This window comes from Oncorhynchus mykiss, chromosome 16 (assembly GCF_057628025.1).
Source record: "Oncorhynchus mykiss isolate SJ-2025 chromosome 16, ASM5762802v1, whole genome shotgun sequence".
NCBI classification, from domain to species: Eukaryota; Metazoa; Chordata; class Actinopteri; order Salmoniformes; family Salmonidae; genus Oncorhynchus; species Oncorhynchus mykiss.
In genome coordinates this window covers 62046788-62069499 of record NC_143037.1, presented here as the reverse complement: position 1 = coordinate 62069499, position 22712 = coordinate 62046788, and the positions used below count along the sequence as shown (strand labels likewise).

Genomic DNA, 22712 nt, shown 5'->3' with positions numbered 1-22712 from the left:
TTGAGTAAAGTACGTTGTTTTACTCAGTTCTGTGTCCTGCGCCTGACTCCGTCCTCACCTCTGAACAACTGACACTTGACAGGAACCACCAAGATTCTTCCTAGAGCTGGCCACCAAGCCAAACTGAACAATCGGGGAGAAATGCCTTGGTCAGGGAGGTGACCAAAAACTTGATGGTCCCTCTGACAGAGCTCCAGAGTTCCTCTGTGGAGATGAGAGAATCATCCAGAAGGACAACCATCTCTACAGCATTCCACCAATTAGGCCTTTATGATAGAGTGGCCAGACAGAAGCCACATGACAGCCCACTTGGACAGCCCACTTGGAGTTTGCCTAAAGGCACCTAAAGGAATCTCTGACCATGAGAAACAAGATTATCTGGTCTGATGAAGAAGATTGAAGTCTTTGGCCTGAATGCCAAGCGTCACGTCAGGAGGAAACCTGGTAACATCCCTACGGTGAAGCATGGTGGTGGCAGCATCATACTGTGGGGGTGTTTTTCAGCAGCAGGAACTGGGAGACTAGTCAGCATAGAAGGAAAGATGAACGGAGCAAAGTACAGAGAGATCCTTGAGGAAAACCTGCTCCAGAGTGCTCAGGACCTCAGACTGGGGCGAAGGTTCACCTTCCAACAGGACAACAACCCTAAGCACATAGCCAAGACAGGGTCTGAATACTTATGTAAATGTATTATTATTTTTTGAAAACATGTATAAAAACCTGTTTTTGCTTGTCATTATGGGGTATTTTGTGTAGATTAAAGAGGGAAAAAAATATTTTAGAATAAGGCTGTAATGTAGCAAAGTGTTGAAAAAGTCAAGGGGTCTGAATACTTTCCGAATGCACTGTATCCCAGACTAGATCAGGAATTTAGTTTTTTTTTGTACCTTTATTTTACTAGGCAAGTCAGTTAAGAACAAATTCTTATTTTCAATGACGGCCTAGGAACAGTGGGTTAACTGCCTGTTCAAGGGCAGAACGACAGATGTTGTACCTTGTCAGCTCGGGGATTTGAACTTGCAAATCCAATGCTCTAACCACTAGGCTACCCTGCCGCCCCAGTTGCAGGTACTCTAGTTGTGATTTCTTTCCGACAGCCTCCTGCTAGATACGACATATGGCTGTGCATGGTGCGTGCACGTGAACTAAAGCTTGTCTGTGTGGTTGGTTTTGCATGTGTCCTCCACATATGACAGCTCACCCCCCACACACTCATATAAACACATACAAAGTCCACATTCATTTACATGTGGTAAAGAAAGCAACACAAGTGTGCACATGCACATCCAAGCACACAAGCACACACATATATGGCTGACCTGAGGCTGTCCTGAGTACACAAAATAAATAGGGTGGTACAGGTGGGATTCTCATAAGAAGTTATACTCAAACATTGTTGTAGTACAGATCACACCAACATGCACAACATCCGACTTAATGGAAACTACAGGCCAAAACATTCCATGACCCCATCCAACATCATTAGAGAACAATCTGAGTAGACTGTCATAATGCTAAAACTATACAACCATATGGTAACACTTCATTTTAAGGGGTCCTTATTGTTATAGTGTAATTACACTATCCGGGATCCTTGGGACGTCCTTACTCTAAAACCTAACCCTAAACTTAACCCCTACCCTTACCTTGACCTTAACCCTTAGCTAACCCTTAGCTAACCCTTAGCTAACCCTTAACCCTTACCTTAACCATTTTAAATGTCAACTTCAATGGAGTAAGGACGTCCCAAGGATACTTACCAATCATACTTTTATGCCATAGCTATACCTTATCAGTATGTAGTCTAAATACAGTACATGCACTATTAGCTTCATAATTTAAATAATAAAAAAATCAATAAACAATTTAAGAAAACCTGACAGGCCTCATGTTAATTTGCTCCTTCTTTTACCTGGTCGCAGGTGAGTCGATGTGCGCCATCTATCCTCTCTAGTGCACCTGCAGATGCGGACGTTAGCTGCAGCAGTAACAGTAGGACAAAGTGAGTGCAAGGGAACAGGCGAGCCATTGGCACTACAACCCGTACAGCGCTTCTGCGTCCAAGGTCCAGGCCTTCTTGTGCCAGTGCCCTGTCCGGAAAGTCTGTCTGGAAAAGTGGAGGTAGTTGCGCAGATCAGGCTGATTCTAACACCATTACCTAGAGGCAAGATAATTATACTCGTCACAACCCAACATGTAATGGCAGTCCTCCAAAGTCACAGTGTTTCTCAGTGAGTTCTTTCCTGGGCACTGAAACAGGACCTGCCGAAGATCCTGGGCTACTGGAGACAGGTAGGCTTAACAGGATCCAACCTGGCTGAGAGAGAGAGGGGGGGGGGGGAGTTAATAAATTGCTAGCTGAAGTAGGCTACTAAAACTTTAAGCAGGCTACATTTCTGTATTGAATAAGATACATTTCTCAAGCACAGAACTAACTAATAACTCTATGTAATTCATATATCAATGCAGAGCAACTAATTAATATTTCAATTTCAAAGGTTAACTTCAATTTGACTTACAGTTTTGTCTGGACATGCACCTCCTGTATCAGGTTGATGGACAGTTCTCTAGCTAGTGATGCGGGTGCTCTGACACTACACCCAATCTCCTGAAAATATCTCAAATGGCATTCTATGAATGTAGAGTGAGTGTGTGACAGCCAGGAGGAGGACAGAGGGGAGGTGTGTTTACCTGAAAAGGTGGCTCAATTGCACTGCATGGGGTTGGCAGTTAGATTTCTTGCTAATTTAGCTTTTTAAGTAAACCATGAGTCCAGTAGTTCTGAAAATGATGCTTATACAGACTCTGCTGCTTTCCATAGTCCACTAACAGGCAGGCACATAATTTACAGAAGTTCAGTTGCAGTAGGCTAAACCCCTAAGGTCGAGTCTTATAAGCCTGAAATGAAACATTGTTAGCTTTTCTTTCTCCATAAGAGCTTAACCATTAACTAGTGACCTGAGATTGGCATGAGAGGGGAACAGAGGTAAATAAATACCTAAAGTAGGCAGTCATTGTTCCATAGCCACTCTCAGGGCAGGCTGTCAGGTTTCAGCTGTTTCATTCTTTATGGTCTGATCCCAGGAATTCATTGGCACAGGCACAGGCACACACACACATTTCATTATTCTTTTGCATTAGTTTGTTTCACATATCTGGAAAATGTTGAAACAGACTTTGTTTGTTAGTTAGCTTGTTGACTAAGCCGGGGTATGAATGAGATGGTTAGATGTCGGTTAGAGATGGGCTATGCCAGGTACAGTATGTACTCTATGCCATACATACAGTAGTTTCTCAATTTTTTTCATCTGATCAGTCCTGTAAGTCTGGCTTGTTGTTTCGCAACATCAACCAGCTGTCAGCTCATTTGTTTTACTGATAACATCAACCGGTTGAGTGGGGCAGAAATTACAGGTTGTTCTGAGTTCAGTTTAATGGAGAGAACCTATCACGCACCTGCAATGTTGACAAGCTTTAAATAGGCACCTTTTCCACACAGATGCCTGAGGGAATAATGTTGATGTATGTTTGCTTAGCTGCTGTCAGAAAGATAAGCATGATGGACTTTAAGACATACTTACCATAGATAATACATAGAAGAAGATTGTCTATAGAAAGCATAAATGCAGAAGTTATTTGTATGAGGCCAACAGCTAATATCAAAGTGAAGGATATTTACAAAAGAATGCACATTTATTTTATTTTACAAAAGAGCATTACAAAATGTATGCAACAGGCACTTATAAGCCCACAGACAATGGTAGAATGATAGATAGGGTAAACGCATAAAGATTTGTTCTGAATACTGTTCATTTTAAAGGGGCAATCTGCAGTTCAAACAATAACAAAGTGTTTCTCCGCCACTGTTTCAGTAAACAACCTGAGGGATGGGGCTGAAGAAACATAACCACTCTCAGAGCTATGGATGCAAGAGCTGACCATCCATGACATCACAATGATCCTTTTAAGCATGTTTTGAGGCTAGCTTATGCAGTGGATGTTAACAATAACCTTGTTTCGAAAAAGTTGAGTAAAACAAGCAAAATATCATTTTGGTTTCTGATGGGGTATGCCAGTTGAACTAAGCTCATGAGGCCTTATTAGGTTATATTCTTCAAGAATAAATGGGTATATATAATTAATATATAGTAATGACATATTGCCCCTTTAAATTTGAAGGAAAACTGCTCTGTCTCTGTTAACTGCTTATTTCCAAACACAACCTACTACTGAAAAGCATGGCTGGAGAACATCTGTGTTATGGTATAAGGCTCCAGATGCTTTGCATACAGTCTACCGTTGGAGCCCGTGGCTTCACTGACTTATTGGGAGAATGGAATGTGAGTCGTTGGTGATATTTGAATAATATTTGTTCACTGCCAATCTGAAGGGGCTTACTAACAGTAGTATATTATTAAAGAACTGTAGCTCAGTTGGTAAAGCATGGTGCTTGCAATGCCAGGATAGGGGGTTCGATTCCTGGGACCACCTGTACATAAAATGTATGCACGCATGACTGTAAGCTGCTTTGGATAAAAGCATCTGCTAATTTCTTATATTCAAATGATAAATGTCAGGCTTTGATACTATAACAGGCTCTAAGTCTGCACTATGTGTGTCCATTAAGTAAATCAACACTTAAATATTCATTTTAATTGAACAAAAAGCTATCTGAATTAATAAGAGGTGAAATGAGAAAATACATTATTAATACAGAAGTAATTTTATCTTTGTTGAATGCTATGTTGATAATAACTATATACTGCAAAGTGAAATATTCTGAGAACAAAGTATTAAATTATTCAAATTAAAACCATAATATCCTTGGACTAAAGAATGAGTCACTAAGGTGTCTATTTCTTATATACAGTAGGTTACAGTACACAGTCCATAGCAGCTCATTGGAGTAGACCGGTTGCTATTGAGCTGTGTAGGAATGGTCTCTATACCCATACATAGATAATATAGCATCCATAATCCTCTATGGCACTGTGCATGACCAAGCAGTTCTACAGCCAACCAGTTTGAGAGATGGACAGGTGCTGGTTCAAGATGGGGCACGTTGATGCTGTGTACTTCAGCGGGTCATCATGTGGAAAGTGGAGGCTTAGGTAAAACAACAGTTTGGATATACAGTATGTGCCCTCAGAGCAAAGATATCACATTATTTGATTATATACTGTTGACATTGAGAATGATGAAGTATATCCTTTCTCTTCACTGGAGCACCTGTGGTGAGGGTATCCAGTTGTATACACTAAGTTGAAGTTACAACCTGACTTTCAGGCATACCCACTTAGATAAGGCTGATGTGTGGCTTTACGTTCAGGTTCAAACTGTACACTCAGCATAAAAAGCATAAACTGTGGACATATGTGGGATGTAGCCCAGAGGAGAATGTTTACCTACTCTTCACCACAGGCAAATCAAGTGGTAAGTCCTATTAGTAGTTTTATCAATACCCCCTTTGACTGTGGTAATAAGCCCTATGAAATGCTCAGTGTCTCTGCTCCACTGTTTGGGTCACTACACCACCCATGTGCTCTGCCTCATGTTACAGTCAAGACAAAAGTCTGGCTCCTGTATAAAGGTGAAACCTGAGATGCCCTGCTTCATTGCCATGGTGACCCGCTAAGCAACTCCTTCTGCTGCAAAGTGCTTGGCTCTGTCCTCTCCTCATTAATTGACAGCGACAACACATGCCTGTTCAGTGTCCTCTCTGATATCACTTCCTGTGATGATTTCGGTTTTAGCCCCTCCTCTTCCTGTGACAACCACACTCTGAGCCTGTGAGTTAGTCGTCGTGCCAACCAACGTGACAGTGTTTTGGAAAGGAGTCTGGGCCAACAGGCCCAGCTGCCAATCACACTGTTCCTCCCTCTAGCGGTCCCATCCAGCTCACGTATCAGGCCTCCGAAGTCCCGAGGCAGGCAGTAGCGTGGGACTTCTCTGAGGTCCTTGGGGATGTCTCGACTGTGACAGAGGCCCTGGAAGTAGACAATGGTGAAGCCGTTGACCCTGCTTGCCCCCTGTCGTGCCCCCTGCAGACAGGACAGGGCAGCCCTGAACACTGGCCCTGTCACTGAGGAGGGCTCTCTCTCCTCTCTGCTCCTACTCTCCTCTTTCCATTCCTTTCCTTTCTTCAATCCTGCTTGCTCCTGTTCCACTCTTGTTTTCTCAAGTTCTTCAATTTTTTCTCCTCCCCTTTCCCCTTGTTGCATCTCCTCTCCTTTCCTCCCTCCTGTCTGTTCCCCCTCCCTCCTATCCCCTCCCTCCCTCTCTTCTCTCCAGCTCTTGTAGGATTCCTTAGCCACTGCGCTCCATACGATCAGCACCTGGCCTCCTGCCTCTCTGACTGCCTCCCACTGTCCATACAGCCAGGGCACAGGGCCCAGCTCAGCCACCCCAGCCCAAGACCTCTCCACAGCCCCAGGACAAGCCCCAATGGAGCTCTGGGTCCACAAAGCCATGCGCACTTCAGCACACAACTCCCCCTGTAGGAAGGAAGCCAAAGCGCACACGGCAGACACATGGGCTGACTGCTCTGATGAACACACCAACAACACAGGCCTCTGGATGAATAGCCAACCTGCAGGGAGAGAGAGGGGGAGGCAGAGACACACACACAAAGACATACAAAGAAGGAGATGGTCAAGGGAAGAGAGCGAGAGAGAGAGAGAGTGCGAGAGAGAGAGAGAGAGAGAGAGAGAGAGAGAGAGACAGACGGACAGACGGACAGACGGACGGAGGGAGGGAGGGAGGGAGGGAGGGAGGGAGGGAGGGAGAGCGAGAGAGACAGAGAGAGAGAGAGAGACAGAGAGACAGAGAGAGAGAGAGAGAGAGAGAGAGGAGAGAGAGAGAGAAGGAGAGAGAGAGCGAGAGAGAGAGACAGAGAGAGAGAGAGAGAGAGAGAGAGGGAGATATGAGTATGGTGGAGAGAGAAACAAATACAGACAGACAGACAGACAGACAGACAGAGAGAGAGAGAGAGAGAGAGAGACAGACGGACAGACGGACAGACGGACAGACGGAGGGAGGGAGGGAGGGAGGGAGGGAGGGAGGGAGGGAGGGAGGGAGGGAGGGAGAGCGAGAGAGACAGAGAGAGAGAGAGACAGAGAGACAGAGAGAGAGAGAGAGGAAGAGAGAGAGAGAGGAGAGAGAGGAGAGAGAGAGCGAGAGAGAGAGACAGAGAGAGAGAGAGAGAGAGAGGGAGATATGAGTATGGTGGAGAGAGAAACAAATACAGACAAACAGACAGACAGACAGACAGACAGACAGACAGACAGACAGACAGACAGACAGACAGACAGAGGGACAGACAGAGGGACAGACAGACAGACAGACAGACAGACAGACAGACAGACAGACAGACAGACAGACAGACAGACAAAAAAGATATTGGAAATTATTTGTATTTATTCACTGATTTCTCAATTATTTAAATCAATGGATATTAAATCAATGGATATTAAATCAATGGATATTAAATCAATGGATTAAATTAAGTGTGCTAGGTTTGAAGGATAAGGTGAGACAGACAGACACACAGACAGAGCAGATAGACACACAGATAGAGCAGATAGGTTAAGGATGGCACTCAATATTAATGCAATGTAATATGACTGAGGACACAAGAAGGGGCTACAAAGGTGTACGTACAGTACAAGAACAGTTACTGACCTGGGACTCCCTTCTTGGTCACATAGCGGATGAGGCTTCCCAGCATTGCCACTGTAACCAGAAGTGTCAAGACTGCAACAGCATAGAGACCCCATCTCCTGTGGGAATCTGAGGAGGCATATGAGGATACTATGCATAAGTGTGTGTGTGTGTGTGTGTGTGTGTGTGTGTGTGTGTGTGTGTGTGTGTGTGTGTGTGTGTGTGTGTGTGTGTGTGTGTGTGTGTGTGTGGCTGAGGCTGAACTCACAGTCAGGACACAGTAGTCTCCTCCCATACTGTGCAGGATCTGACCGCCAGACCTTCAGAGATATAGAGAGAGTGAAATTGAAATAAAGAAAAAGTAAAAGTAAGATTAGAGATGCGTTCACGTAATACAAAAGCAATTCATAGTTAGTTTGTTCGTACCTGCACACATATACCCTCAGTCAGGGATGATAAGGGCAGGTTCAGCTGTGTCTCTCTGGTGCCCCCACCCTGTTGAACAGAAAACTGCACTCTTAACAACATGGACCAGCAGTGTCTATTAAATTCAGGTTTTACTGTGACATGTTCAAGTACAGTGAAATGCTTAACTTGCATGCTCTACCCAACAGCGCAGTAATCAAAACTAGTATAACTAATACAAATACAAAATATATAATAAAGAGAACACGAAAAAGTAAAGATACGCAGTAAAGTAAAGCACGCAAGACAACATATTATAGAGGCTATTATGTCTCTATATTGTGGTGATAGTTTCTTATTTTACCATGTTTACTAAGTAGATAGCTCCTCTGGACACACATCCTTTCTCCTGCCAGACACAGAGTTGTGCAGCAAAGGATGCTGGGATAGTGGAGGTGAGATAGACACAGAGACTTTGTGAACCAGGACCAACATATGCCTCCCACTTAGACATACCTGAGGAAAGGAGGGAGGGATAGAGAGAGAGAGAGAGAGAGAGAGAGAGAGAGAGAGAGAGAGAGAGAGAGAGAGAGACGGAGAGAGAGAGAGAGAGAGAGAGAGAGAGAGAGGAAGGGAGAACGAGAGAAGGCGAGAGAGAGAGAGAGAGAAGAAAGAGGGAGAGATTATGTTTATGATATTAACAATATCAAGTGCAGTACTTCTATCACTGTGGTCTTGTGGTCTCTCACCTGGTTGGAATGGACAGTGGACATCATGGCTGCCTCTGAAGGAAAACTACAGAGAAGAGTGAGGGAGAGAGAGGGAGAGAGAGAGAGAGAGAGAGAGAGAGAGAGAGAGAGAGAGGGGGGGGGGGAGAGAGAGAGACAGAGAGAGAGGGAGAGAGAGAGAGAGAGAGAGAGAGAGAGAGAGAGAGAGGGAGGGAGGGAGGGAGGGAGAGTGAGTGAGGGAGAGAGAGAGACATCAGTGACTGAAATCCACAGGTGTCATGTATCATACTGTTAACTGTTGATACTAGACATACACTGAGTGTACAAAACATTAGGAACACCTTCCTAATGCTGAGTTGCACCCATTTTACCCTCAGAACATCCTCAATTCGTTGAGGCATGGACTTGAGAAGGTGTCAAAAGCATTCCACAGAAATGCTGGCCCATGTGGACTCCAGTACTTCCCACAGTTGTGTTCAAAGACACTTGAATCTTTTGTCTTGCTCAGTCCCCCTCTGAACAGCACACATACACAATCCATGTCTCAATTGTCTCAAAGCTTAAAAATCATTCTTTAACCTGTATCCTCCCCTTCATCTACTCTGATTGAAGTGGATTTAAAAGGTGACATCAATAAGGGATCATGTCTTTCACCTGGATTCAACTGGTCAGTTTATGTCATGGAAAGAGTATGACATAGTGTATATTGCTCAATGTGAGCAAGACAAAGGAGCTGATCGTGGACTACAGGAAAAGGCGGGCCGACAAGACCCTCATTAACATCGACGGGGCTGTAGTGGAGCGGGTTGAGAGCTTCAAGTTCCATGGTGTCCACATCACCAACAAACTATCATGGTCCAAACACACCAAGACTGTTGTGAAGAGGGCACTAAAACACATTTTTCCTCTTCAGGAGACTGAAAAGATTTGTCTTGGGTCCCCAGATCCTCAAAAGTTCTACAGCTGCACCATCGATGGCATTCTGACCAGTTGCATCACCGCCTGGTATGGCAACTGCTCGGCATCTGACCGTAAGGCGCTGCAGAGGGTAGTGTGTACGACCCAGTACATCACTGGGGCCAAGCTTCCTGCCATCCAGAACTATACCAAGAGGCTTCTAAACAGCTTCTACCCCCAACCCATAAGACTATTTACATTACACCCCCTCTTTTACACCACTGTATGGCAAACAGTACCAGAGCGCCAAGTCTAGGACCGAAAAGCACCTCAACAGCTTCTACCCCCAAACCATAAGACTGCTGAACAATTAATGAAATAGCCACCGGATTATTTACATTGACCCCCCCTTTGTTTTTTACACTGCTGCTACTCGCTATTTATTATCTATGCATAGTCACTTCACCGCTACCCATATGTACAAATTACCTCGACTAACCTGTACCCCTGCACATTGACTCTGAACCGGTACCCCCTGTATATAGCCTCATTGTTGTTATTTTATTGTGTTACTGTTAATTCTTTTTTACTTTAGTTAATTTGATACATATTTTCTTAACTCTTTCTTCAACTGCACTGTTGGTTAAGCATTTCACGGTAAGGTCTACACATGTTGCATTCGGCCCATGTGACAAATAACATTGATTTGATTTTATCGGCTTATACACTCTTACCTGCACACACATCTGAGGGTGTTTATCCACAGCATAAATATTATATTTCTGTCAAGGATAGAGGGAAGATATCAGCAGCAGCATCATCATCATCTTCATCATCATCACCGTCATCATCAACACTCACCAGATCTCCCTTCTCCTCCATGTCCTCCAGTGTGGAGTTTAGGATGGGAGTGCATTGTGGTGTGTTTCTCTGGTGTCGCCAGCAGAGGGAGGCAGAGGGCTTCAGGTAAGCAGTAGGACACAGGGCACTCCAGGCCATGCTTGAACCCAACTCACCATACAAAGTCACATTACTGGAGCGCCACACGTCTCTGCCCCCTGGTGGTCAAACACAGACAGTGCACTGTTACTGATAGTGTGAGGACTGCATCTTCTGCTGGTTTGTCTGTGACTCATATTAATAATTGCTCCAGCAGAAAGCCCCTGCTATCCCCAGGTCTGATTCACTGGAAAATATACAGGTAACAACACACATAGAAACTGAAGCTAATCATCAGCTACGGCATCTCAAACAGGTCTAAGAGACAAACAATACATGAAAAATCAGAGGTGTACTCAAATAAACTAAAATGAAATTGTATTAGTCACATGCACCGATTACAACAGGTTACAGTGAAATGCTTACTTATGAGCCCCTAACCAACAATGTAGTTTAAAAAAAAACGGATACGAATAGAAATAAGTCATTAAAGAGCAGCAGTAAAATAACAATAGCGAGACTATATACAGGGGGGCACCAATACAGAGTCAATGTGCAGGGGGGGGGGGGGGGGGTGCAAATAGTCTCATGGCTTGGGGGTAGAAGCTGTTTAGAAGCCTCTTGGACCTAGACGTGGTGCTCCGGTACCGCTTGCCATGCAAGCAGAGAGAACAGACTACGACTAGGGTGGCTGGAGTCTTTAACAATTTTTAGGGCCTTCCTCTGACACCGCCTGGTATAGAGGTCCTGGATGGCAGGAACCTTTGCCCCAGTGATGTACTGGGCCATTCGCACTAACCTCTGTAGTGCCTTGCGGTCGGAGGCCGAGCAGTTGCTATACCAGGCAGTTATGCAACCGGTCAGGATGCTCTTGATGGTGCAGCTGTATAACCTTTTGAGGATCTGAGGACCCATGCCAAATCTTTTCAGCCTCCTGAGGGGGAATAGGTTTTGTTGTGCCCTCTTAACGACTGTCTTGGTGTGCTTGGACCATGATAGTTTGTTGGTGATGTGGACACCAAGGAACTTGAAGCTCTCAACCTGCTCCCCTGCAGCCCAGTCGATGAGAATGGGGGCATGCTCAGTCCTCTTTTTCCTGTAGTCCACAATCGTCTCCTTTGTCTTAATCAAATCAAATCAAATCAAATTTTATTTGTCACATACACATGGTTAGCAGATGTTAATGCGAGTGTAGCGAAATGCTTGTGCTTCTAGTTCCGACAATGCAGTAATAACAAGTAATCTAACTAACAAATCCAAAACTACTGTCTTGTACACAGTGTAAGGGGATAAAGAATATGTACATAAGGATATATGAATGAGTGATGGTACAGAGCAGCATAAGCAAGATACAGTAGATGGTATCGAGTACAGTATGTACAAATGAGATGAGTATGTAAACAAAGTGGCATAGTTTAAAGTGGCTAGTGATACATGTATTACATAAGGATACAGTCGATGATATAGAGTACAGTATATACGTATGCATATGAGATGAATAATGTAGGGTAAGTAACATTATATAAGGTAGCATTGTTTAAAGTGGCTAGTGATATATTTACATCATTTCCCATCAATTCCCATTATTAAAGTGGCTGGAGTTGAGTCAGTGTCAGTGTGTTGGCAGCAGCCACTCAGTGTTAGTGGTGGCTGTTTAACAGTCTGATGGCCTTGAGATAGAAGCTGTTTTTCAGTCTCTCGGTCCCAGCTTTGATGCACCTGTACTGACCTCGCCTTCTGGATGATAGCGGGGTGAACAGGCAGTGGCTCGGGTGGTTGATGTCCTTGATGATCTTTATGGCCTTCCTGTGACATCGGGTGGTGTAGGTGTCCTGGAGGGCAGGTAGTTTGCCCCCGGTGATGCGTTGTGCAGACCTCACTACCCTCTGGAGAGCCTTACGGTTGAGGGCGGTGCAGTTGCCATACCAGGCGGTGATACAGCCCGCCAGGATGCTCTCGATTGTGCATCTGTAGAAGTTTGTGAGTGCTTTTGGTGACAAGCCGAATTTCTTCAGCCTCCTGAGGTTGAAGAGGCGCTGCTGCGCCTTCTTCACGATGCTGTCTGTGTGAGTGGACCAATTTAGTTTGTCTGTGATGTGTATGCCGAGGAACTTAAAACTTGCTACCCTCTCCACTACTGTTCCATCGATGTGGATAGGGGGGTGTTCCCTCTGCTGTTTCCTGAAGTCCACAATCATCTCCTTAGTTTTGTTGACGTTGAGTGTGAGGTTATTTTCCTGACACCACACTCCGAGGGCCCTCACCTCCTCCCTGTAGGCCGTCTCGTCGTTGTTGGTAATCAAGCCTACCACTGTTGTGTCGTCCGCAAACTTGATGATTGAGTTGGAGGCGTGCGTGGCCACGCAGTCGTGGGTGAACAGGGAGTACAGGAGAGGGCTCAGAACGCACCCTTGTGGGGCCCCAGTGTTGAGGATCAGCGGGGAGGAGATGTTGTTGCCTACCCTCACCACCTGGGGGCGGCCCGTCAGGAAGTCCAGTACCCAGTTGCACAGGGCGGGGTCGAGACCCAGGGTCTCGAGCTTGATGACGAGCTTGGAGGGTACTATGGTGTTGAATGCCGAGCTGTAGTCGATGAACAGCATTCTCACATAGGTATCCCTCTTGTCCAGATGGGTTAGGGCAGTGTGCAGTGTGGTTGAGATTGCATCGTCTGTGGACCTATTTGGGCGGTAAGCAAATTGGAGTGGGTCTAGGGTGTCAGGTAGGGTGGAGGTGATATGGTCCTTGACTAGTCTCTCAAAGCACTTCATGATGACGGATGTGAGTGCTACGGGGCGGTAGTCGTTTAGCTCAGTTACCTTAGCTTTCTTGGGAACAGGAACAATGGTGGCCCTCTTGAAGCATGTGGGAACAGCAGACTGGTATAGGGATTGATTGAATATGTCCGTAAACACACCGGCCAGCTGGTCTGCGCATGCTCTGAGGGCGCGGCTGGGGATGCCGTCTGGGCCTGCAGCCTTGCGAGGGTTAACACGTTTAAATGTCTTACTCACCTCGGCTGCAGTGAAGGAGAGACCGCATGTTTTCGTTGCAGGCCGTGTCAGTGGCACTGTATTGTCCTCAAAGCGGGCAAAAAAGTTATTTAGTCTGCCTGGGAGCAAGACATCCTGGTCCGTGACTGGGCTGGATTTCTTCCTGTAGTCCGTGATTGACTGTAGACCCTGCCACATGCCTCTTGTGTCTGAGCCGTTGAATTGAGATTCTACTTTGTCTCTGTACTGGCGCTTAGCTTGTTTGATAGCCTTGCGGAGGGAATAGCTGCACTGTTTGTATTCGGTCATGTTACCAGACACCTTGCCCTGATTAAAAGCAGTGGTTCGCGCTTTCAGTTTCACACGAATGCTGCCATCAATCCACGGTTTCTGGTTAGGGAATGTTTTAATCGTTGCTATGGGAACGACATCTTCAACGCACGTTCTAATGAACTCGCACACCGAATCAGCGTATTCGTCAATGTTGTTATCTGACGCAATACGAAACATCTCCCAGTCCACGTGATGGAAGCAGTCTTGGAGTGTGGAGTCAGCTTGGTCGGACCAGCGTTGGACAGACCTCAGCGTGGGAGCCTCTTGTTTTAGTTTCTGTCTGTAGGCAGGGATCAACAAAATGGAGTCGTGGTCAGCTTTTCCGAAAGGGGGGCGGGGCAGGGCCTTATATGCGTCGCGGAAGTTAGAGTAACAATGATCCAAGGTCTTTCCACCCCTGGTTGCGCAATCGATATGCTGATAAAATTTAGGGAGTCTTGTTTTCAGATTAGCCTTGTTAAAATCCCCAGCTACAATGAATGCAGCCTCCGGATAAATTGTTTCCAGTTTGCAGAGAGTTAAATAAAGTTCGTTCAGAGCCATCGATGTGTCTGCTTGGGGGGGGATATATACGGCTGTGATTATAATCGAAGAGAATTCTCTTGGTAGATAATGCGGTCTACATTTGATTGTGAGGAATTCTAAATCAGGTGAACAGAAGGATTTGAGTTCCTGTATGTTTCTTTCATCACACCATGTCACGTTGGCCATGAGGCATACGCCCCCGACCCTCTTCTTACCAGAAAGATGTTTGTTTCTGTCTGCGCGATGCGTGGAGAAACCCGTTGGCTGCACCGCTTCGGATAGAGTCTCTCCAGTGAGCCATGTTTCAGTGAAGCAAAGGACGTTACAGTCTCTGATGTCCCTCTGGAATGCTACCCTTGCTCGGATTTCATCAACCTTGTTGTCAAGAGACTGGACATTGGCAAGAAGAATGCTAGGGAGTGGTGCACGGTGCGCCCGTCTCCGGAGTCTGACCAGAAGACCGCCTCGTTTCCCTCTCTTTCGGAGTCGTTTTTTTGGGTCGCTGCATAGGATCCACTCCGTTGTCCTGTTTGTAAGGCAGAACACAGGATCCGCGTCGCGAAAAACATATTCTTGGTCGTACTGATGGTGAGTAGACGCTGATCTTATATTCAGTAGTTCTTCTCGACTGTATGTAATGAAACCTAAGATGACCTGGGGTACTAATGTAAGAAATAACACGTAAAAAAACAAAAAACTGCATAGTTTCCTAGGAACGCGAAGCGAGGCGGCCATCTCTGTCGGCGCCGGAAGTAAAGATCACATTGAGTTGTTGTTATGGCACCACACGGCCAGGTCTCTGACGTCCTCCCTACAGTCTGTCTCGACGTTGTCGGTGATCACTGTTGTGTCATTGCTAAACTTAATGATGGTGTTGGAGTTGTGCCTGGCCGTGCAGTCATGAGTGAAGAGGGAGTACAGGAGGGGACTGAGCACACACCCCTGAGGGGCCACTGTGTTGAGGATCAGCGTTGTGGATGTGTTGTTACCTACCCTCACCACCTTGGGGCGGCGCGTCCGGAAGTCCAGGATCCAGTTGCAGAGGGAGTGGTTTAGTCCCAGGGTCCTTAGCTTAGTGGTGAGCTTTGAGGGCACTATGATTTTGAACACTGAGCTGTAGTCAATGAATAGCATTCTCACCTAGGTGTTCCTTTTGTCAAGGTGGGAAAGGGCTGTGTTGAGTGCAATAGAGATCTATCATCTGTGGATCTGTTGGGCGGTATGCAAATTGGAGTGGGTCTAGGGTTTCTACAGACATGAGTGCTACGGGTCGGTAGTAATTTAGGCAGGTTACCTTAGTGTTCTTGGGCACAGGCACTATGGTGGTCTGCTTAAAACATGTTGGTATTACAGACTCGGATAGGGAGAGGTTGAAAATGTCAGTGAAGAAGTTACATGCCCCAGCTTCTGCGTTGTTGTGGGTTTGTATGTGTTTATGTGTGTATTTCAGGAAATGGCTTCCTGGATTCCCCCAAGCAGCTGATTGGTCAGCCCCATGGCAGATTGGAACTCTGATCCCGCCCTCTCGTTAGGGGATACAGTTGTCACCAATTACAAACTCCTTAAAAGCCCGTGTTCCTTTGTTAGGAGAGAGATCTTCTTTGATGTCCTGTGTTGGTTGTTGTGCAGACCGTTTTTGGAAAGTATTTTGTAGCTGGTCCTGCTGAGGTATGTTTATGTCAAAAGGACTGTGTTTTGATTATTCAAATTGTATTATTCTGTTTCATTTGTTCCGAGGGGTGAAGGCACCTTGAGAGTGCTTAGGCAAGAGGCCTGTGGGCATACATATACCCGTAGTGTGTACTCTATCTATGCACACTAGGTAAGACCTGGGCGGACCACCCCCTGTATTTTGGTTAGCGCGCCAGGTGGTGTTAAGGTTAGGGAAGTAGTGGGTAGGCAGGTAAGGTATTAGAGGGGACTCAACTTTTACTTTCTTTGCTTTGGTTCCGTCCAGTCCCTTTTCACCACATTACCATGTTAAGGAAATAAATTCCCAGTAAACGGTAATATTCTCTGCCTCTGTCATCCTTACCCGTACCTACAATCACATACCTCTTTCACTCCACGGGGAGTTGAGTGTAGCAGGGTGTTGCGCTCCCTCCAAGAGGCGTGCATAAAGGAAGCCATTTGCCAGTTGGTCAGTGCATGCTCGCAGTACACGTCCTGGTAATCCGCCTGTCCCTGCGGCCTTGTGAATGTTGACCTGTTTAACGGTCTTACTCACATCGGCTGTGGAGAGCTTGATCACAGTCTTCCGGAACAGATGGGGCTCTCATGCATGCTTCAGTGTTTATTTGCCTCGAAGTGAGCATAGAAGTAGTTTAGCTCGTCTGGTAGGCTCGTATCACTGGGCAGCTCTCTGCTGTGCTTTCCTTTAGTCTGTAATAGTTTGCAAGCCCTGTCACATCCGATGAGTGTCAGAGCAGATGTAGTACGATTCGATCTTAGTCCTGTATTGACGCTTTGCCTGTTTGATGGTTCGTCGGAGGGCATAGCGGGATTTCTTAAGCTTCCGGGTTAGAGTCCGGCTCCTTGAAAGCTGCAGCTTTAGCTCAGTGCGGATGTTGCCTGTAATCCATGGCTTCTGGTTGGGGTATGTACGTACGGTCACTGTGGGGACGACGTCATCGATGCACTTATTGATGAAGCCAATGACTGATGTGGTGTACTCAATACCATTGGAGGAATCCCGGTACATATTCCAGTCTGTGCTAGCAAAACAGTCCTGTAGCTTAGCATCTGCTTCATCTGACCACTTTTTTGTATTGATCTAGTCACTGTTGCTTCCTGCTTTAATATTTGCTTGTAATCAGGAATCAGGAGGATAGAATTATGGGCAGATTTTCCAAATGGAGGGAGAGCATTGTATGTGTGTGGAGTAAAGGTGGTCCAGTTTTCTTTTTTTCCCCCCTGGTTGCACATTTAATATGCTGATATAAATTTGGTAAAACGGATTTAAGTTTCCCTGCATTAAAGTCACCGGCTACTAGGAGCACCGCCTCTGGGTGAGCGTTTTCTTGTTTGCTTATGGCGGAATACAGCTCATTCAATGCTGTTTTAGTGCCAGCCTCTGACTGTGGTGGTATGTAAACACCTACGAAAAATGCAGATAAACTTTCTAGGTAGATAGTGTGGTGTACAGCTTATCATGAGATACCCTACCTCAGGCGAGCAATAGCTCGAGACTTCCTTAGATATTGTGCACCAGCTGTTACAAAAATACATAGTCCGCCGCCCCTTGTCTTACCAGACGCCGGTGTAGCGTATAACCAGACAGCTGTATGTTATGTTGATAGTGTCGTCGTTCAGCCACGACTCCATGAAGCGTAAGATATTACAGTTTTGAATGTCCCGTTGGCAGTTCAATCTTCCACGTAGGTCATCTATTTTATTGTCCAAAGATTGCACGTTTGCTAGCAGAATGGAAGTGGGGGTTTATTAGATCACCAACGAATTCACAGAAGGCAGCCCGCCCTCTGGACCCTTTTTCTCCACCTCCTCTTCATGCAAATCACGGGGATCTGGGCCTGTTCCTGAGAAAGCAGTATATCGTTCGCGACAGGCTCGTTAATGGAAAAAAGGATTCTGCCAGTCCGTGGTGAGTAATCGCAGTCCTGATGTCCAGAAATGATTTCGGTCATAAGAGACGGTAGCGGCAACATTATGTACAAAAGAAGTTACAAACAACGCAAATAAACTAACAAAAAACACTATCGGTTGGGGGCACGTAAAACGTCTGCCTTCTTCTCCGGCACCATTTTAGATTAAATACTCACCATCTAATGAGCCATTCACAAACGGGCAAACTGTGGTTCGCCTTGCGTCTAGGTGTGTGTAATATACCTGCAGGCATATGTACAGACAGACAGGCAGAGAGACATGCAAGGACACAAACATGAGACATACTGTAGTTTTAGCCACGCAGTACTGTCACTGTCTATTGCACATTATCTGATAGTTAACTCATTGTGATATGTCACTGAGTGAGACCTTCTTACCTGTACACAGACACAGGGTAGCAGGTAGGGGAAACTGAGAGTCACTGATCGATTCTGATTGGTGTCAATCTGGAGAGAACAACAGAATATTAATTAACAGATTATCAACCTACACTACCGGTCAAAAGTTTTAGAACACCTACTCATTCAAAGGTTTTTCTTTCTTTTTTACTATTTTCTATATTGTTGAATAATAAAGACAACAAAACTATGAAATAGCACATAGAATCGTTATAACCAAAAAAGTGTTAAAACAAATCAAAATATATTTCATATTTGAGATTATTCAAATAGCCACCCTTTGCCTTGATGACAGCTTTGCACACTCTTGGCAGTCTTTCAACCAGCTTCACCTGGAAAGCTTTTCCAACAATCTTGAAGGAGTTCCCACATATGCTGAGCACTTGTTGGCTGATTTTCCTTCACTCTGCGGTCCGACTCATCCCAAAACCATCTCAATTTGGATGAGGTCGGGGAATTATGGAAGCCAGGTCATCTGACGCAGCATTCCATCACTCTCCTCTTGGTCAAATAGCCCTTACACAGCCTAGAGGTGTGTTGGGTCATTGTCCTGTTTAAAAACAAATAATAGTTCCACTAAGCCCAAACCAGATGGGAAGGCGTATCGCTGCAGAATGCTCTGGTAGCCATGCTGGTTAAGTGTGCCTTAAACTAAATAAATCACAGTGTCACCAGCAAAGCACCCCCACACCATAACACCTCCTCAATGCTTTAAGGTGGGAAATATACATGCAGAGATCATCTGTTTATCCACACCGCGTCTCAGAAAGACATGATGATTGGAAACAAAAATCTCCAATTTGGACTCCAGACCAAAGGACAAATTTCCACCAGTATAATGTCCATTGCTCGTGTTTCTTGGCCCAAGTAGGTCTCTTCTTCTTATTGGTTTCCTTTAGTAGTGGTTTCTTTGCATCAATTTGACAATGAAGGCATGATTCACACAGTCTCGTCTGAACAGTTGATGTTGATGTGTCTGTTACTTAATAAACTCTATGAAGCATTTATTCGGGCTGCAATTTCTGAGGCTGGTAACTCTAATGAACTTATCCTCTGCAGCAGAGGTAACTCTGGGTCTTCCATTCCTGTGGCGGTCCCCATGAGAGCCAGTTTCATCATAGCGCTTGATGGTTTTTGCGACTGCACTTGAGGAAACTTTCAAAGTTCTTAAAATGTTCCATATTGACTGACCTTTATGTCTTTAAAGTAATGATGGACTGTCATTTCTCTTTGCTTATTTAAGTTGTTCTTGCCATAATATCGAGTGGCGCTGCCATCTAAGGCACTGAAACTCAGTACTAGAGGCGTCACTACAGACACCCTGGTTCGAATCCAGGTTGTATCACAACTGGCCATGATTGGGAGTCCCATAGGGTGGCACACAATTGGCCCAGTGCTGTCCAGGTTTGGCCAGTGTAGGCCGTCATTGTAAATAAGAATTTGTTCTTAACTGACTTGCCTAGTTAAATAAAGGTTAAATTAAAAATATATATTTTACCAAATAGGGATATCTTCCGTTTACCACCCCTACCTTGTCACAACACAACTGATTGGCTCAAACCCATCAAGAAGAAAGAAATTCCACAAATGAACTTTTAACAAGGCACACTTGTTAATTTAATTTTTTTTTTTTTTTTTTTTTTTTTTTTTTACCTTTATTTAACCAGGCAAGTCAGTTAAGAACAAATTCTTATTTTCAATGACGGCCTGGGAACAGTGGGTAACTGCCTGTTCAGGGGCAGAACGACAGATTTGTACCTTGTCAGCTCGGGGGTTTGAACTCGCAACCTTCCGGTTACTAGTCCAACACTCTAACCACTAGGCTACCCTGCCGCCCCATGCATTCCAGGTGACTACCTCATGAAGCTGGTTGAGAGAATGCAAAGAGTGGCTATTTGAAGAATCTCAAATATAAAATATATTTTGATTTGTTTAACACTTTTTTTGGTTACTACATGATTCCATGTGTTATTTAATAGTTTTGATGTCTTCACTACTATTCTACAACGTAAAAAAATAGTAAAAATAAAGAAAATCTCATGAATGAGTAGGTGTTCTAAAATGTTTGACAGGTAGTGTATGTTATAAACAACATTCATCTTTTTAAAACACCTCTATACATGCACACACACACGCACGCACACAATACACACATGCAGAATAGCTTACAGTAGAAAGAGCAGAAAGGTTGGAGCATTCTGCATCTGTGTGTCTGTAGCACAACCTGGTGTATACATCAGATGAGCGAGCCGGTTGGTATATGTGGTCTCCAGTTGCTACTGTTACATTGAGGGATCGAGCCAGCTCATCCACAGACAGATCAAACTCTGGTACTGGATCTGAATCTGCATCACCTCAGACAGAGTCATAGTATGATTAGTATTATGATGTCATTCTCATCACATCACAGGTGAGGGATGGGGATAAGTGATGGAGGTGAAAGGTGAGATTAGTACCTGGACAGATGTCCTTCTGTACGATGTACCTGTGCTGTCTCTGTGGTTTAGAGGACAAAGACACATACACCTCTCGCCCTGCGTCAGCAGGGAAACAGTCATACACCAACTCCCACTGGAAGGCACCAGAGACACACACAGCAACATGATCAGAAGCTCACTTTCATCATTCTACTGTGTGTGTGTGTGTCTGTGCATGCATGTATGAAAATATCAGATCTTACCACAATCATGTGGCCAATGTCATGGGGATGTAAGCGCTTAATGTTGGTCTTTCCTACTATGATGGATCGAAACGGGTCACTCCACTTAAAATAAAAATGAATAAAGTGAATTTATTTTATGCATCTATCTTATCATTTTTAACTGAAAGGGAGAGGGGTTCCATTTCAAGAAATGTTACCTGTAAAGTGTCATTATTGACTCCATTTTTTATCGAGATGGTTCTGCGAGTTGTAGTTGACAGCTCCAGGTATTTAATGGTCAGTGTCCCAGTGAAGTCTAGAGGAACACAGAGGACAGATTAAAGAATTGTGGCAGTAAAGGTAGAACGAGAGAAAGAGGGGAAGTCAGGATACGGAAGAAAGATATAGACTGAAACAAACACAAGGCCAGAGAAAGGGAGACTGAGACTTTAAATAAAAGGAGGATGGGATGGAGGAAAGTTCTAAAGGGGATGAGGATGGTGCGGAGAGACAGAGATTGGTTGTGGATGGGAAACAGCCTTACCTGCCGCTTTCATTCTGACACGTACATGGACACAGGCAAAACAGGAGCCTTGTGATGAAGAGAACCCGAGAGTGGACAGACTCAGCTGAGGAAGACTCTCAGGGTTCCAGTTGGAACCTACAGAAAAAAAAGACAGAAACACAGAACATACGGACACTCAAAACAATATATGCAGTAAAATAAGTATACGAGTGAAGTCTGAAAATGCCAAATAAATGGTTCCTCTTCATATTGTGTACAAAATGAGTTATCCCATAGAGACCATGGACTGAAGTAACACTTACCATTTTGGTATTGAATCTATTGTGGAGAAACAGAGGAAGAAAAGGAGGAAGAAAAAAAGACTGGGTTAGTGAAGTGAATCTTGATGCAGGACAGGGACACATAGGCTAATCAATTTCCAATACAGTATTTCCATTATATACTGTCTGAGTATAATGTCTCTTTTGCATATTAGTTACATTATGTCCATGGTGGTGGGCCCCAAAGATGGTATGAATTAGTCCCTTACCTCGGTGACAGTTAGTCTGGTGCGTGTTATCTCCTCGGACGCGCACGGGAGCTGCAGCAGGCACAACAGGAGCAGGAGCACAGCAAGTGCAGGTCCATTCCCACGACTCATCATCATGATGGGTGACCACTAGCTTACTCACAACAGAGGCACATGTAAAAAGTCACGGCGTATCCAATGATGCTTGAACAACTTTGGCCCTAGGGACAAAAAAACGCAAATGCGCAAAAAAACAGCAGAACGACAGACCACACTCAATACGTTTAGCCTTACTTGCATATTAAAATCAACGAAATGAAATCCAAGAAAACGGAAACGTAGCCTACATGATAAGTTCCAGTGCTATGTTGTTTTGTCTGTTCCCAATAAGAACGGTAAAAAATAAATGACTCATTAATAATTGTTCCATGCGTATCAAGTTGTGCATTGAGTGAGTAGGTGAGTGGGTAGTTTAGTACAGCTCCACCTTTCCAGCTGCCTCAGACAGTGTGTACTCGTTTGACATTTATTTTGAC

General features: G+C 44.9%; 2 protein-coding genes and 1 long non-coding RNA gene across 4 annotated transcripts in view; 1 reads left to right on the top strand and 2 right to left on the bottom strand.

Moving 5' to 3' along the window:
* The window catches only part of wu:fl23c11 (interleukin-17 receptor C), a 22111-nt gene extending 20066 nt beyond the window's left edge, over positions 1-2045 (bottom strand). The window contains 1 exon segment of the mRNA XM_021566743.3: positions 1913-2045. Within this exon segment, the coding sequence (XP_021422418.2) occupies positions 1913-2029 (117 nt within the window). The 5' untranslated portion in view covers positions 2030-2045.
* Positions 1992-4834, top strand: LOC149976947 (uncharacterized). The gene is made up of 2 exons (XR_016487432.1): positions 1992-2292; positions 3873-4834. It is a non-coding gene; the product is annotated as an uncharacterized LOC149976947 (long non-coding RNA).
* LOC110491127 (interleukin-17 receptor E-like) lies at positions 3675-22712 on the bottom strand. 2 transcript variants are annotated; one of them, XM_036947417.2, is made up of 17 exons: positions 22198-22712; positions 21971-21986; positions 21687-21803; positions 21361-21458; positions 21182-21265; positions 20958-21072; positions 20671-20855; positions 18481-18549; positions 18259-18325; positions 10551-10747; positions 10424-10471; positions 8814-8859; positions 8429-8580; positions 8086-8154; positions 7928-7979; positions 7681-7788; positions 3675-6589 (listed from the first exon to the last, which is right to left on the bottom strand). In XM_036947417.2, exons 1-17 carry the CDS (start codon positions 22312-22314, stop codon positions 5613-5615), a joined length of 2517 nt encoding a protein of 838 aa, XP_036803312.1. In that variant the 5' UTR covers positions 22315-22712; the 3' UTR covers positions 3675-5612. The 2 variants fall into 2 exon arrangements, with proteins under 2 accessions (XP_036803312.1, XP_036803313.1); XM_036947418.2 differs by having other exon boundaries at positions 20671-20846; positions 22198-22655.

Excerpts from the sequence above, each read along its gene's own strand:
- LOC110491127 (XM_036947417.2), bottom strand. The coding sequence starts at position 22,314 with ATGATGATGAGTCGTGGGAATGGACCTGCACTTGCTGTGCTCCTGCTC. Across the intron at positions 18,326-18,480 it reads TACCCTGTGTCTGTGTACAG|GTATATTACACACACCTAGA; the intron begins GTAAGAAGGTCT and ends ATATGCCTGCAG. Across the intron at positions 8,581-8,813 it reads CCACTGTCCATTCCAACCAG|GTATGTCTAAGTGGGAGGCA; the intron begins GTGAGAGACCAC and ends TCCTTTCCTCAG.